The sequence below is a fragment of the Andrena cerasifolii genome, chromosome 11 (assembly GCF_050908995.1).
Source record: "Andrena cerasifolii isolate SP2316 chromosome 11, iyAndCera1_principal, whole genome shotgun sequence".
NCBI classification, from domain to species: Eukaryota; Metazoa; Arthropoda; class Insecta; order Hymenoptera; family Andrenidae; genus Andrena; species Andrena cerasifolii.
The window spans coordinates 4,976,516-4,992,002 of NC_135128.1; the positions used below are offsets into that span (position 1 = coordinate 4,976,516).

Here is a 15,487-nt window from a genome sequence, read left to right on the forward strand (position 1 = left end):
CGGTCTGCCTTTGCGTGCAGGAGCCGCATTAGAGCGCTGAATATTTCATTCATAAGCGGGCCGAGCAATCACCGTATTCCGCGGACATGCATAGTGGAGAGACGATCGTAGTACGGTGTGAGTGGCCGCGCGGATGCAGCCGGCAGAAGCGTGCAGTGCAGCGGGGGTAAGTTGCAGCAGTTGCAGCTGCAATTACGTCCGCGGCCCTCGACACCGTGAATGAAACGTCTGTCCTTTTTTCCCCTATTCTTCTTTCGCCTCTTCCATTCGTTCCCCGGCCGCTCTGTCTCTCTCCTCCCCTTCTTATCCCAGGCCCCTTTCCTCGTCCCACATTCTGATTCTATCCGTGGCAGGCGGCCCGACTGACTTTTTGCGGAACGGAGGTTTAATGAGCGAGCGCGGCGGCGTTCCACGTCGCTGAGGATGCACCTTATTTGCGCTTCGCGACACGCTACAACGCGAATTCGCGGGATTCCGTGGATGTGTCTGTGGCTATGAAACTCGACCTTCGTGGGGTTTCTCCGTGTCGAAGGTCGGGTCTAATTACTCTCAGATGTTCTTTCTTCTCTGTGATTTTAAAGGAATGATTGATCTACTTCTTAGTTGAAATACTGCGGAGATAACAGCTGCACCAAAAGTTCCAATTGCTACGACAGGGTTCATATTACGACATAATGTTCATGATTAATGGCGTAACTCTTCTGACGGAGTGTGCCGCTGTCTTTGCGGAGAATTGATGCTTCAAGAACTAAGTAGTTGATAGGATCGAATGTCGAAAAACTTTTGCGCGAATTTGTTTCATTGGTGACTAGACGCTTCTCTGCTTTGAGGATTCGTGCGAGAGAAATTTGACGCTTTTCCAGCATTGCGAAGTCGCTGCTTTAGGCTAAAGGTAGGCTCTCACCACGCCTCCCCTCGCCTTGGCGCAACTTCTTTTCGCACTCACATATAGGCTCGCGTCGCCTCGGGTTTTCCGTACCTGAAGTTATCTGAGTTTGCCTCGGTTCCTGTGTTTGGTTAGTTGCTCAGAGAACCTCTTCCTTCCTCTTTTAGCGGTCACCGAAAGCGGTGGATACATCTTTCGGTGAAAGATGTATCCACTCACACTACGCCTCGCCTCTCTGCCTCGAAATATTCTCCGAAGAATCCGCGGCTCAGAGTCGCGCCAAGGCGAGACGAGGCGAGCTGCAGTGGAGTAAAATTGTCAAAATACATGAGAAAAGCATAGGAAGAATAAAGCGAGCCGAGGCGATGCGAGGCGTAGTGAGAGTAGCGTTTTAGAAACCTTAAGGTTTCTAAAAGTTAGAAAATTCCTTATTTTCTGATTTGATGCGTAGGAGTCACCAAGTTTCCCAAGTGGAGCCTCTAGATACCGAAGAAGAGGCACCTTCGCGGAACGCTCTTACCATGAGTCACCAACAGGAATTACCCTTTATATTACAAAGAAAGTTCCAATCCTTCGTAATTGCAAAACAGAAAAAGACTAACTCTGAACCATGGTGACTAACTGCCATATTTGAACGGAATTCTAAAGCAATCTGGTTTCGAACAATCGACCACCATAAAGTGTACCTACCTACGCAGTAACAATCCCCCAACGCACTCTGCGTCGTTCCCAGAAAGTCTGCTAAGCTAATTGTTCCTTCACCGTTCTCTTTTGCAGAACTTCCGTGAGCATCGTATCGACGGTGCAGCGCTGCCCCTTCTCTCCGAGGACCACCTAACAGGCCCCATAGGCATGAAGCTGGGGCCAGCCCTAAAGCTGCGCGCCCTGCTGGCCCGGAAGCTGGGTGCCTGCACGGTGTGCCTTCACTGCGCGCACTGTCACCAGACGCCTCTACCAGCCCTGAACGCGGCAGCAGCGGCGGCGGCGGCGGCGGCGTCGCAGCAGCAACACCAACCGCAACACCAACAGCAACCGCAGCAGCAACAGATGCCTGGGAGACGACCCAGCAGCACGGGGAACTGACAAACAATGGCGGAGACTTCACTGGGCCTGGAGGGCGCGTCGACGCCCTCTGCAGACCCGAACAGGGCCCTCAGGATAGAGCGGCGCGTAGCACGTCCAATACGCAAGCCGGAAGTCGTCTTCAAGAAGCCCATCAAGCAGTGACGCGGCTCCGCGCGGGACTTCCGTGTGGTGATGGCCGCTGGACGCTGGTGTTATGGAGGCTCCGCCTGGTTTTTAAGTGTTCAGTTCGAGATTACAAGCGGTGGACGGTAGGGAGTGAGAAAGATGCAGTGGGATCTCTTCGAGACATGCGATCGAATACCTGGTGAAACTTGACTGTAGGTGCGGCGAGCGAAACTGCAGCGTCTGGGAAAGGTACAAGAAAAGGTAGTGGATTAGTGGCTCGTTGGGAGCTGCTTGAACCCACCAGCTTCGCCACTTTTCCGTTGCCTAGGCGTTTCCGTTTTGCTCGCAGCATCTGTGAAAAGGGATCTTTGATCAGAGGCGAAACTTCACTTTGGCGCATTGTACTTAGCATCTGGGTATGCAGTTTGGATCGAGTAGATGCTCTCGGTGATCCTTGAAGAAGCGTTCAAGATTTCGGTGAAGATTAATCTTGAAACTGCTGTTGCGCACCCAGAAGACACCTATTGAAATACTGGAGGACTGTTGAGCCGATAGGCTTCGATATCGACGTCTGATGTTCCTCGCAGCCTTATGTAGACTGATGGAACTTACTGTTAGTAACTTGTGATTAAGTTCGCAGAAAGGTTCTACGAAAAAGAGTAACGGGTGTTTGAGTTCGGTGCCTGAGAGTACTTGTAACCCTGTTTAGATTTCGTTTAAGGGAAGCCTGCCGGTGGTACAGGTCCACCTGGTACTCCCACGTGACGCATAGCCCTCGAATTACTCGAGGACTAAGGTTGAACGATGAAGTAAATGCGTTCGGTGGTCTTGGAAGATCTGTACTGCTGATCAGGCTTCTGCTTCTCGGCGAGAGACAAGGCTCTCCTTCTTTATCAAGGAGGAAGCGGAGGGTAACTAATAAGTGTTAATGTTCTTCTTACGCGGAATCCTGGTATAAAATTAGAAATAGACACGCGATGAGCACAATGCTGACGGCGTCTAATAACCGAATTAATTGGCTCTGGCGTCTGGGGTAAAGGAAAAACATCTCTGATACAAGCTTCCCGTGCGAAATAGCTATTTCCGTGATTATTCAAATTCTGTTCCCTGAAGAACCGTGGCCAGCCGAGCTAACCAGAATTACGCGTTAAATCATTCATCTGTAATTAGCGCGTCGGCGTTGCAACATCGCTTCGAGGTGGAAATGATCGTTTTGTACCTTGAGAAGCATTAACTCGGCGAACCTTGATGGGAATGAACAATCTAGAGCGATTGTGCGAAATTTTCGTTGGATTAATTTTATTCAATGTGTAATTGGGTATAGTGCTAGGTGAATGTAGATTCATACAGAGAAATTTGAAGAAACACGATGATGTTCGTGGTGGTTAAAGTGTGACACACGTCTTCCTATTAACAAAGGGAATATTTCGAACAACGAAACCAGTGCCTATGTTCAAAATGTCTTCCAAACGCTGGCCTTCTTTAGAGAGAATCATCGAACGAATCAATAATCCTTACGACCCAGTAATCTGCGAGTCGTGGGAATTATTTCTATTAAGCGATTACTATACCTTGTTACCTGAAAACACGGTTTCACAGCAACGACAACTGCTGTACAACAGCAGCGAATTATTCGAATTCTCCTACGCAACATGTTTGATTAGTGGATAAAAGATTCGACGCCTAAATCATTTACAGATGCAGTGAATTTTTCTTGTCATTATTATTTCAAGATCTCTTTCAGTTTAATTTCAACATTCTGTAAAGTAATAGGATTTGCTTCATCGGTTAACAGAATTATCTTGCTTCTGATTTTCTGTGGTGACACAATCGAATACATCTTTCTAAATACTCTATCCTTTTTCTGCAAAATAATACGTTTAATTCTATTCAAAGTGAGGCACGAAGATAAATAATTCTACGATTGAGGAACTATATGCAGTTATAGTTGTATTAAAATCAAACCCTCGTTCAAAGCCACTTTCTCCACAATGAGTCACCCAACTCGAGAGTTGATAGACACAGTAGTGGCAATTGTGATGGTCGCGAGCTGGCAATTGATTTCGCTCTGATTAAAGAATGAATTACGAGTTATTAATTATGGGGAATTCGAATAAATCCACGATTCTACCTGCCGAGCGACCATAAGGTCTTGCTCGTCAAACGAAACGATCAAGAACGATCCAGATCGATATACAGCGAGAGTGAGTACATACCGATCGTATGTAATTAATTAATTGTTGTTTCCGCGAGTGTAGCGAGGGGTGAGTGAAAGAAGCGATTGCGCGAGAGGGACGGGGAGGAGGGGAAGAGACAACATTTTTTTATTAGCGAAAATTCAAGTGCAATAACGATAAAAAGAAAGGGAACGTTTCGACGCGGTACTTTTAACTATGCTAGGAGATACGTATTTGCTCAAATCGTTGTTTCTTTTATATATTTTAACGAAGTTTTTATATAAATGAATTATAATGATAAATATACTAAATTATATTTTTGCTAACGTTCTACGTGCAAAAAGGGAGGAGGAAGATCGTGTTCGGGTATGTACAAGCTAGTAATCCGTGCGGAGGCGCACGCGCACGCAGGTACGTACGTACACGTGCACAGGCGACACGTTAGGCGAACGATTACATAGAATTTAATGATCGACGGACCCGTAATAACAGTTTAGAAGAATTGTAAATTAACTCCTTTCTTCTCTTATTTACAACGTTTAACGTTTATTTATTTAGGAGTAAACCGTTGCCTTATTGTATTCACGTTAACAATTAAGACGTTAAAGAGATGTCCTAGGCGTGAACCATCGGTGACGGTGGTCAGATCGAAAGTTGGTAAGTTCGTAAGACGAGCAGTATTTTTAGATTTACATTAGCCTGAATTTACTGCAGACTATATACACTTATAAATATTATGTACACATACACTTACACGCCTTAAGCCCCGTTCCCACGAATGCAACGTGCCGCACGGAGAACGCTTGAAACACTTAGCGAGAGAAGCCTTTCACAATTCAATTGGACACTGAAAAGGCGGCTTAAGTGTATTCTGCATCGCGCGTCGCACACGTGGGATCGCGGCTTTAGGCGCGCAACGGCTGCGCGCGCTTCCAAGTTCACACTCCGTCAGTGGATTCGATGACTTCTAAATCTGCCCATATCGCTGCTTTTCCCTTCCCAAAATACATTTTCCGACCCATTATCCTCAACTTAGAGCTTCGATGTTTCTTCTATCTTTACCGCAACAGTGTCCGTCTTCAGCCGAGTGGAGAAAGAAAAATGTCTTCCAAGTTTATTTCCCTTTTCGAAGTTGAAGTCCTCGTGTCAGAGGTGCAAACGAATCCTCAGCTCGCACTCCAAGTGGACGCGTGCACGCCAATGCGTCCCAAGTTTCATTTACAATAACTTCGCTCGATGAAACGCGCGATGCGTCGGGGAGGGGGTGGGGGTGGGGGTGGGAGAGGTGAATGCATCCAGAGATTAACGGCGAAAGCTTGGAAGTGACGCGCGGACGTTCACCGAGCTAGCGGCTTTTACTTAAACCGAGATCACTTGTACATAATGCTTAAGCATTTATTTATATCGTGCTTTTACAAGAGGACCCGTAGTATTTTATTTAGTTACATAGCCGGGGTTCGCGCGCATCATTACCGCGTAGCACGAGATCGTTACATTATCGGGCAGCAGGATCGCTCGGATAAGACGACAGAGTGAGAGGGGCAGAGAGGAGAGAGCGACAGAGTGCGTGCGCACGCGTGAGAGAGAGAGAGAGGGGGGGGGAGAGAGAACGGAAAAGAGGGGAGAAATTCTCGCGAGGCGGAGAGTGCAAGAGAATGCGGCGCGGAATTATTTAAAGGAGAGCGAGAGTATATTTGTACAGGAAGAGACGAACGAAATGGAAAAGAAGAGGGGGAAAAATGGCGGGCGATAAGGCAATCTTGTGATACTTCGATGTTTTTCCAATCATTCTTCCATCCTTCCTTTCCCACCGCTATTAATTTCTGCGATCACGTCCAACCCCTTCCATCCTCTTCGACAACCACACCCCCCATTTTTTTTTTTTTTTTAATTTCTCCAATCGCGAGTCTGTCGTGTATTATTCTACGATTAACTGTCATATTATGTATAGTAGAAATTAATGGTGAAAAGAGAACAAGAACAGTACATTGTTTCTGTTAAAATAAACATTGTTGAAAAATAATCTCGTTTGTATTTGGAGCTCGATGGCACCACCTGACCTAGTAGCATTTATTTGTTGGGAGTTGGATGGGCCATTGGCTTGTTATCGGTTGGCTAAATGTTCAAGTGTCGCTCTGCTTTTAAATGGGCCAGCGTCACCAACGAGTGTAACCAACGCAGGCCCCGCGTCACTTAAGGGGGGTATTCTACCCAAAAATTCGATTTTTTTTTTGATTTTCTAATAGTTTAGGGCTTCGAAAATATATCCCTAAAGTATTAAGGTGAAATTCGTGGAACTCTCAGAGTTACAGAGGCTTCCCTCGACCCTTGTATCTAAAGAGGTTAGGTATAACTGCCAGCAGAGAAGAAAGAGCTGCAAAACATGATTTTGCTGAAGCTGAGGAAGCTTTCCTCTACGATCCTGGTATAGCATATTAGGGGTATGTTACAGAAATTAGTCGTTAATGTAATTGTAAAACTGTCGTATCTTTTTTGTTAATTAACCAACCATAGTAATTGTAGGCCCAACATTGAATATTCGTAGGCAAATTGTCGCAATTTGTTTGCCGTAGGCCCTACTTTAGGAATTTGTAAGCAAAAACACTAACTATATCCCAACTAATTCCCAACTGTTGGCTGCTGTTGGCCAACCAAAAATGCTACTTGGGTGCGCTCGGACCTTGATATTCTGAAGACTGACCATCGAGGGGTCAGCTGTAATGTGTGCTGGCAGATCGCCGGACGTGTGTGTAATTTCTCGATGCACTTGACGGGTAAGTAGTTTTTCGATAAGAAGATAGAAGCCGATAAGGGAAAAGTGGGTCGTTGCTCTAGATTCCTGTGATATAGTCGATATCGGTAGATATAAGATAGTTGTTTACTGATTCTTATCGTGAAATCAAAGCAGAGATACTGATTTCACACTGCAGTCTATGAGTATTTTTTTACTCTATATATTTTTTATAAGAAGGAACCCACGGTTACTTATCGAGCACGCGTGTGATAAACTTCGAAGGAAAAATGGATAGGGTAAATCCGGGTGAGTTGGTCGAGTCGCTATATTTCAGACTCTATACGTAAGAGCGCGTTAAGGTACAGAACCGTAGATTCTTTAGGAGCCAAACAGTTGACAGAATCTGGTCGTTTTGCTTCCTTCTGTGCTTTTCTGGATTTATAGGCTATAAAAGGTAAGTAGAGGTTATGACATCATTTAACCTCTTTTATAAAACTGTAATGTACAGAATCGTATTTAAAATATACTTCTATGTTAATTTTCGGTTAATGTTTCGGATAAGATAGTAGAGGTATTGAGGAACAATACAGCGAAAGTATTTGGCCATATTAATTAACCCTTCTTTTAAAATCTAACGAAAGGACTAATGACGAAAATATTTCTCCCGGGAGGGGTGAGATGTCATGGCTTCAGCTGTCAACCCTATTTTCAGCAAATATTGTTTCAAAGCAAATATCGACCAGTTTTTCTGAATCAGCACACAATTCTGAGCATATTAAGTTTATTCTGATATAATAAATAATATCAGTTTTAATAGCTATCTTATGTTAGGTCGACCGACTGACTTATCCAAAAATCTGTTTAAAAGTTTAAGAAGAAGCAGAAAGTAGTGCCATGTTGAGCTTACGACGAACTTTATTTCCACAGAATTAACAAAATCGGCTGCACAGTAGAAAACCGAATTACAAATAGAAAGTCTTCATTAAATTTCCCCTGTTTTGGTCCCAGTAGTTGCCAATCAAACTTCTTTATGCCTGTTTTGCCTGAAACCATTTTCACACGTTTCACAACTAGTTTTCTTTATACAGAATTCGAGGATCGAGGAAACGGGTTGCTTTCCTCTACGGAATTCGTAACTAGAAGAAAGAAAGCATCCCATTTCCCTATTGCTACCGGAGCATTATTCATTCAGTAATCTTGAAAGAAGCTAGCGAAGAATCATATCTCTCGAATCAGTAACTTATCCAAAATCTCTATTAGTTCCTAGAAACAAACCACTTACATCTCTGTGAATAGCCAGAACTCCGTCGTCTTGGTGGCTCGAGATCTCGACGTACATGTCACCGTTGTGCTGCACGGTGACGCTCTTGCCAGTGCACCTTCCGTTCTCCAGGTTGCCAGTAATCACGTCGCAGTAGGTACCAGGTGGCAAGCAGCTCTTGAGCGTCACCTTCATGTCATAGTTATCGCCGTTGAACGCGATGAATCCAGCGTTTCCACGGCAGAAGGCGATCTGATTGCTGGCATTGTCCCACCAGTTCGTCACGCCTGTTCCGTTCACGGCGTTACGGAAACGCACCATGTTGTAAATCTGTCGCCAACGATGCTCGCAGACCCAGCCTTTGCCGCAGGTGTTGTCAGCGTTAATAACGGGGGACACGATGTTCCCGTGGTTGTCTTGAGGCGGGCCTTGATTGAAATCTTGGAATTCGAACGAACTCATCACTCGAGGTATACCGTACGTCTGGGACAACATGAAAGCGACTGCCATCTGCAACATTTCGATTGGGATTTTTTGAATTTGGGTTATATTGATCGGTTCTGTGGGAACACCGCGAACCCGAACTCACCGATTGGAACGCAAATTTGTGGGTTTGTAGAGTGACTCAAAACAAGAACAACGGTGTGTTTCATTCGGGCCCTATCGCCCTTTAAGGGGGTGAGAACTAACCTCAAAGTCAAATTGGCGCTTCCACTTTTTCGCGTATAACTCTCAATTGTACAACAGACAGAAAGAAATATTTCAAACAAAAGTTTAATGGTGCAATAGGCGCTACAAACTTGCGCTAACAAAATTTTGAAAAGAGTTTTTTTCGTCAGTTATATATTTTTGTTTAACTCTTCAAAATTTTGTTAAGGGAAGTTTGTAGCGCCTATTGCACCATTAAGCTTTTGTTTGAAACACTTTTCTGCGTCTGTTGTACTTTGAGAGTTATACGCGAAAAAGTGGAAGCGCCAATTTGACTTTGAGGGTAGTTTTCACCCCCTTAAAGGGCGATAGGGCCTAAATGAAAGACACCATTGTTCTTGTTTAGAATCACTCTAGAAACCCACAAAGTTGCGTTCGAATCGGTGTGTCCGGGTTCGCGGTGTTCCCTTGTTTGTGCCATTTGTTTCGGAGGATATAAGGTGTTCTGTTCAATTTCTGCGATTTGCTTCGTTTTACTGATGAGATGGTTTTTAATTATTTTAGAAGGGTAATATTGAAAGTGGTGAATCTGTGTGGATTTATACAGTGGAGTGTAGTTGCGGTGTGAAAGGAGAAGAGGGTTGGTTTACAAATGAATAAGAATAGCTTTGATGAAATTGTATGACATTTGTGCAAATGAGGGAATTAATGATGTAATTAGGATTGATAAGAATGAAAGCAACCTGTAGATAAGAATTCACACAAGTATTTCGGAACGGGAACCGATACTCTATTCAAAATAATAAACTACTTAGGAACCTCGATCGACGATTCGTGGCTCACGTCTGACCGCTGACCGACTCGTTCTACTAGCTCGCGCTTAAACCGAGTCACATTTATAATTTACCTGATTTCCACTATTTTCAAAGTTTCAGGCGTCTCCCAATTAATTGTTATATTGTTTGTAGTCACATGTTTTACTTAATTTCACATACACCATTCTTCATACAACCGCAGACACTCGAAGATTTACTTCAAAGTTTGTGCAAGGTGTGTGAAAGAAATTGCTCGCGTACCTTGTAGATTTTGGACGACTTGTAGGTGAGTATTTGAGGGCCGTCAGAGCGTTGTGTGTCATGATTATCGACAAAAACAATAGCGTCCCTCGATGGAAGCAGCCCCCATTTCTCTCCCCAATTGACGAACCATTTCAGCAGGTTGTTTCCGCGGAAGGAATTACTGATCTCCGAGCCGTGCTTGAACTCGGTAACCACTGCCACTTCGTTGTACTGGAATTTCGAAACCGCCTCGTGGTTTCCGTAATCGATCACTTCTTGGTATATGAACGGTTTAGCGTCTCGGGGAAAACCGTGACCCACGGCCAGATTCTTCAGTCTCGAGTAGATAACTTTCAAGTCAGCTGGCCACATGTGCTTGGCAGCATCCATACTGAAGGAGAAACAATATCAATTAGAAGCTTCGCAAATTCAACTAAAATTTAAATCTGTTCCTGAATTCCTAGATCTTTCAACGAAATTTTAACCAAACCCATTAGCGTTATTAAAATGAACTTGCAAAGTGTCGGGAAGAGCGGACGAAACATTTCCCTTTGGAAGATTAATTAAATTCCCACAGGCAAGTATACAAACCGGAATCCAGCGACACCAATGTCAATAGCTTCGTTCATAAAGTTCACGATCTTCTCCCTCACGTGTTCTAATCCCTGGTCCAAGTCATGGAGACCAGTCAGCTCGCAGTTTCGCACGTTCGCCGCGTCGTTGTAATTAGTGATCGCGCAGAGCTTATGGAAATGCGAGTGATTGTACGGCACGGCACCGTATTCGAAGTTGTACGTGTCCGCTTTGGACTGGCCAGTGCCAAATGCATTGGGGTAATTGCCAGACATGTGGTTCGCGATTGTGTCGATGTAAATCCTGACGCCTGCGTTGTTGCATCTCCTCACCATCTCTATGAACTCTTGCTTCGAGCCCGATCGCGTGACCCAGTGGTACGAAATTGGCTGGTAACGTTCCCACCATGGCCTATTCTGGATTACTATGTTCTCCTGAAGGGGTGACACCTGCGCAAGCGCGATAAAACGGGTGAATATGGCGTTTGCACTGCTTCCTCTATTTTTACACAAAAAAAGTTGATGGGTGTGAAATAAAATACAACCCTGAAATTAAAAAATTGGGAAACTTTTAGGATATGTAGAGGATATATTGATGTGTATCACGCAATTTTTCTTTGCTGCCTAAATTCAATCCAAGGGGGTGAAATTGACTCCTGAAAATATCCCACTGTTTTCCAATTTTGTATTATAACTCGCGAAATGTAAGGTATAGAAGAAAAGTTTTCCGACAAAAGTTGTTCCTTCTACTTAGGACTATCATCTGGTAAAAATGATACGCGAGTTATAACACAAAATCGGAAAATAGCCGGATTTTCAGGGATAGTTTTGGGCAGCAAAAAAATTACGTAATACGTACCTATATATCCTCTACATATCCCCAAAGTTTCATATTGTTTTTAAATTTAAGAGTTGGGGATCTCCTCGTGTGAGTCCATTGCGTGCATAATTGAGGACCTTGCAGCAAGAGGGGTGCAGCTCTATCTTCACAAACTTCGAATCAGTTAGAAAAAACTGTTCATAAAATTATTGCTTTGACTTAACATTGAAAGGAGAACACTAATTACTGACAAATATATATTTCCACACAATAAGTAGTAGTTATTGAATGGATAAGTCTCTATTTCTATTTCGGGAGCTGTACCTGACTTGCAGCACATGTAATAAATCGCTCATTTGTTTCTAAATTAACATCTAACACGCAGCAAACGATGTAGAATTTTTTCACGTATATTAATAACTCAAAAACTGTCAAAAATGGAGCTGCACCCCTCTTGCTCCAAGGTCCTCAATTTCTATCTTACATGCAGTACAATTAATGAGGGTGCATGATAAGGAATACTAGCTATTAGCTAATAGCAAAATCAATAGTGAAATTACTTGTACTCCACCGAAGCCATGCGGTCCAAGGAATTCTTCGCACTCCCTAGCGATGTCCACCCACTTCCACTCGAAAAGGTGCACCATGGTATCGTGGCCAGGTACATAGTGCGGGTTTTTGTGGGTACTTGATCCCACAGCCGCCGAGAGCAGAGCGAACAGAGCTACGATTGCGAACATCGTTGTCAGTTATGCGGTGAAATGATCGGCCTCCAATATATAACCGGTCGATTACATCATTGCTCTCTGTCGCTCATCCAAAGGTCAGTTCCCTTCTACCACCAACCGCGTTTTATCAAGTAAGCAGGTCCATTGTCTGTTGAAGACGATCGCTTTTCCCTGGAATCGCGTTTGATGTACACGTTCATCTTATCTTCTGAGCATCGAGGCGGATAGTACACAAGAAACGTTTTTGATCGAACGCTAGATCCCCGTGCGATCGTTATCAGTAATCGATTATCTATCCATCGCATTAAACGCGCCGTTTGTTTACACGGAGGATGGCGAATTGAAGTTTGCCCACCCGACCCTGGGCGCCCGGCATGTTTTCCAGTAACTTCGTGTTGCCGCGGATTGAATTATCAGAGCGGTTGCAACGTATTCCAAACGTTCTTGTCGAACAATAGAACATGCTGTCCGGAGGCTCGTTGGGTGCTGACGTTTCTGCTGGCAGATAAGGATTTTTTTTTTCAATTATTGCGAAAGACTGTGTTTTCATTCCTCTTGATGTTTCCCGCGCTATGTCTGATAAAGTGATAATTCAAGTGTTTGCGGCATAAATCATCTGTCCCCTCTGTGAATCACTATTGTGTTTACTACTGTCGCCGTTATGAAAGTGTAATTGATTGTTTGCTTTGGCGTAGATAAAATTAGTTCAAGATGAAGCTTCGCTGCTTCGTAGACTTTGACCATTCAAGGAAAAGCACAGAGCATCGCGTGCGAATCTTGTGACGTTTGTCGATAGCAAAACAAATGGGGAGTTGATGAGAACATGTGATTCACACGTACTAAACGATTTACAGTGAGTAACGAAAATACTCGAACACTTTTTAAAGTCGCGTAACTTTTTTAAAAATTAAACGGCTTGAGTTTTTATTTGAGAAGCTAACAAGATTAGTTTGCTAAGGTGGCGTGATTCGTCGTATTGAAAAAAATTGCAACTGGTCGGAATAGCGAAGAAAATAGTAAAGGTTGTTTTTTAAACTTTTTTCTGTGAGCCTGTAATGAAAATTCAAAAAACCCGTTTGTAGATTCAAGTAAGTTGTATACATGCTTAAAATTTCATCAAAGTCGGTTAACATTGCTCTGAGCTGTAGGCGTTTAAATATCGCAGAATAAGGTCGCAAATCGCTGATTTCGGGAATTTCGAGATTTTCGACCTTCTTCTGCGATCTTTAAGCGTTTATAGCTCAGAGGAACGTTAACCGATTTTGATGAAATTTTAGGCATGTATACAATTTCCTTAAATCTGCATACAGGTGTTTTGATTTTACGTTACAGGCTCATAAAAAAGTTTAAATACGACCTTTACTATTTTTTCTTGCTATTCCGACCAAGTGAATTTTTTTCTAAACGACGAAACACGTCACTTAGTAAACTAATCCTTCTAGCTTCTAAAAAAAAGTCAAGTTGGTTGGATTAATTTTAAATAAGTTACACGATATTAAAAAGTGTCCGAATATTTTCGTTTCTCACCGTACATATCGTACACAAATTCAAAAGTTAATAATATCCATATGCTTAAATTTATCATTATTTACACATTCCAGATTGTTGTGCGGAAGCTAGATCTTCACTGCTAAAGCAATAATTGTAACCGATATTATATTAACAAACAAATATATTAATAATTAATGGAGATATGGATCATCTCGTAAACGTGTGCAAAATAAGTTGCCTCATGGTACACATGATTCCGGCTGTTCCGCTCATCCCAAACGAAAAAACCTAAAGGATTCTCAATCAGCAAGAGTGTGGCTATAATCGGTAGCCGATTTATGAAAAAAAATTAAAAAGTCACAAATTGGCCGGACTTTGAATTTAAACTCATCTTTTCCGTTTTTTCGTCTTTAAACAGCCTTAACCTTTTGAAAAAAGACTATTTCGCCTTGATTCTGCTACTGGCTAGAATTATATGTTTTCTGAAGGTGTGCGAAAAGGATGTTCCAGTTTGGCCCACTAGAAGTTGAGGTATCGTTTGTCATGAAAAACACCGTTTTGAGAAAAATCCATATCTCCATTAATTATTATTATATATGACTGAAATTTTTTTTACAGCTTACTGAAATGTTAGTGGGCAATGCTTATCGGTAACAATTGCTTAGTTTTTTTGTGGGTGGTCCCTAAAGAGGACAGAGGATCTCGTCTAGAGAGACGAGAACACCCCTTAAGCGTAGAAATAACTAGGGGTTGTGGTTGAATTTTGATACGTTTTTCAGAAAACTGAGAGTTGAACAAAACTTCTTATTCCTAATACAAGAAATTGTTTATACAAAGCTAGGCACACCAGTGCCAATTGCTTCTTCAGGAAAGAAACTAAACTAAATAAATAATAATCAAGAATAAATTAAACCAAAAAACGTCACTGCTGTTTCAAGAGTATGCCAGAAAATACCACACGAATCGAGGAAGCATCTTTGTCATAATGGCACTATTGCGTTCTTAAAGCTATCTCTAACGGACAAAGTCATTGTCAGTGTCAAAGATCACGACCTTATGTTAGAGACATTCAGTTTATTGTAGAATAATTACGAAGATTGAGTAACGGTCACTTCGTCGCCCATCAATATTATGATTTGTAAAGATCGCTAAGCATTTTCTCAGCGAAAATAAACGTTCCAGTAATTGGCAGTGATTAAATGACATTATAATACCATAGTACCATACTGTATCGACAGCTGATTTGTAAACCTAATAATTCTTGCAACTTTCATCACCTTTTTGTGTATACTATCAGTATTATTTACAATTGTAAGTTAATTTCTAATTTCAAGTGTATCTCCCTTCGTAGCATTAACAAGTTGAAATCATTTAGGTTTTCCTTAGAACACTGCATAAAGATTTTATTTTATAGTTTTATGGAGATACTTTATTATTTATTTGACTATTGCTTTCCCTCTTCTGATGAAATTCCCGAGCACCTGTTTATGAAGCGAAGAAATCTTTCATAAACAAGTAGATTCCTGAACATCACATTTTTAAATACCGTTTTATATATCACGTATTATTTATATGCATCATTTTATTATTTCGAATTATGACCACGTCCGCGAACTCGAGACGTGCCTTTTAATCGTATCAGCTTTCGTTATCGGAGCATGAAGTGCTCGATTTGAGAAGAAGTAAATGCTCCAAAAACAGTGTGTTCCCTTTAAGCTGCGATTGAGTGACTGCCCTTGGCGGATAACCATTCCTAATTCTAAGCCACCTCTATTGCTCATTCATCCCCAAACAAAGAGACATCAACCTGAGGTAAAATAAAACGTGAAATGATCCAAGTCTCCCACTACATTCCACCCAAACAACAGCACACACAGAAATTCCTCAGAACAGAAGTAAACCATTTTAAGTCGCAAATTAA

General features: G+C 42.5%; 2 protein-coding genes across 6 annotated transcripts in view; one reads left to right on the forward strand and one right to left on the reverse strand.

The window, feature by feature from the left end:
• Positions 1 to 6,277, forward strand: part of LOC143374557 (uncharacterized) — a 443,017-nt gene extending 436,740 nt beyond the window's left edge. For all 4 annotated transcript variants that reach the window (XM_076822785.1, XM_076822786.1, XM_076822787.1 and 1 more), the window contains one exon: positions 1,664 to 6,277. In XM_076822785.1, the coding sequence (XP_076678900.1) occupies positions 1,664 to 1,969 (306 nt within the window). In that variant the 3' untranslated portion in view covers positions 1,970 to 6,277. The remainder of the gene's footprint in view (positions 1 to 1,663) is intronic.
• Positions 6,278 to 7,295: 1,018 nt separating this feature from the next.
• On the reverse strand, positions 7,296 to 12,174 carry LOC143374555 (alpha-amylase-like). Of its 2 annotated transcripts, none has more exons than XM_076822780.1 (5): positions 11,908 to 12,174; positions 10,547 to 10,977; positions 9,974 to 10,346; positions 8,271 to 8,759; positions 7,296 to 7,433 (listed from the first exon to the last, which is right to left on the reverse strand). In XM_076822780.1, the coding sequence occupies exons 1-5, from the start codon at positions 12,085 to 12,087 to the stop codon at positions 7,326 to 7,328; spliced, it is 1,581 nt and encodes a 526-aa protein (XP_076678895.1). In that variant the 5' UTR covers positions 12,088 to 12,174; the 3' UTR covers positions 7,296 to 7,325. The 2 variants fall into 2 exon arrangements, with proteins under 2 accessions (XP_076678895.1, XP_076678897.1); XM_076822782.1 differs by lacking the exon at positions 7,296 to 7,433 and adding an exon at positions 7,886 to 8,031 and having other exon boundaries at positions 11,908 to 12,160.
• Between the last annotated feature and the right edge of the window lie 3,313 nt (positions 12,175 to 15,487).

Coding starts and splice junctions, on each gene's coding strand:
- LOC143374555 (XM_076822780.1), bottom strand. CDS start 12,087: ATGTTCGCAATCGTAGCTCTGTTCGCTCTGCTCTCGGCGGCTGTGGGA. Junction 10,978..11,907: donor ATGGCTTCGGTGGAGTACAA/GTAATTTCACTA, acceptor GCGCTTGCGCAG/GTGTCACCCCTTCAGGAGAA. Junction 8,760..9,973: donor AGTCGTCCAAAATCTACAAG/GTACGCGAGCAA, acceptor GAAATGTTGCAG/ATGGCAGTCGCTTTCATGTT.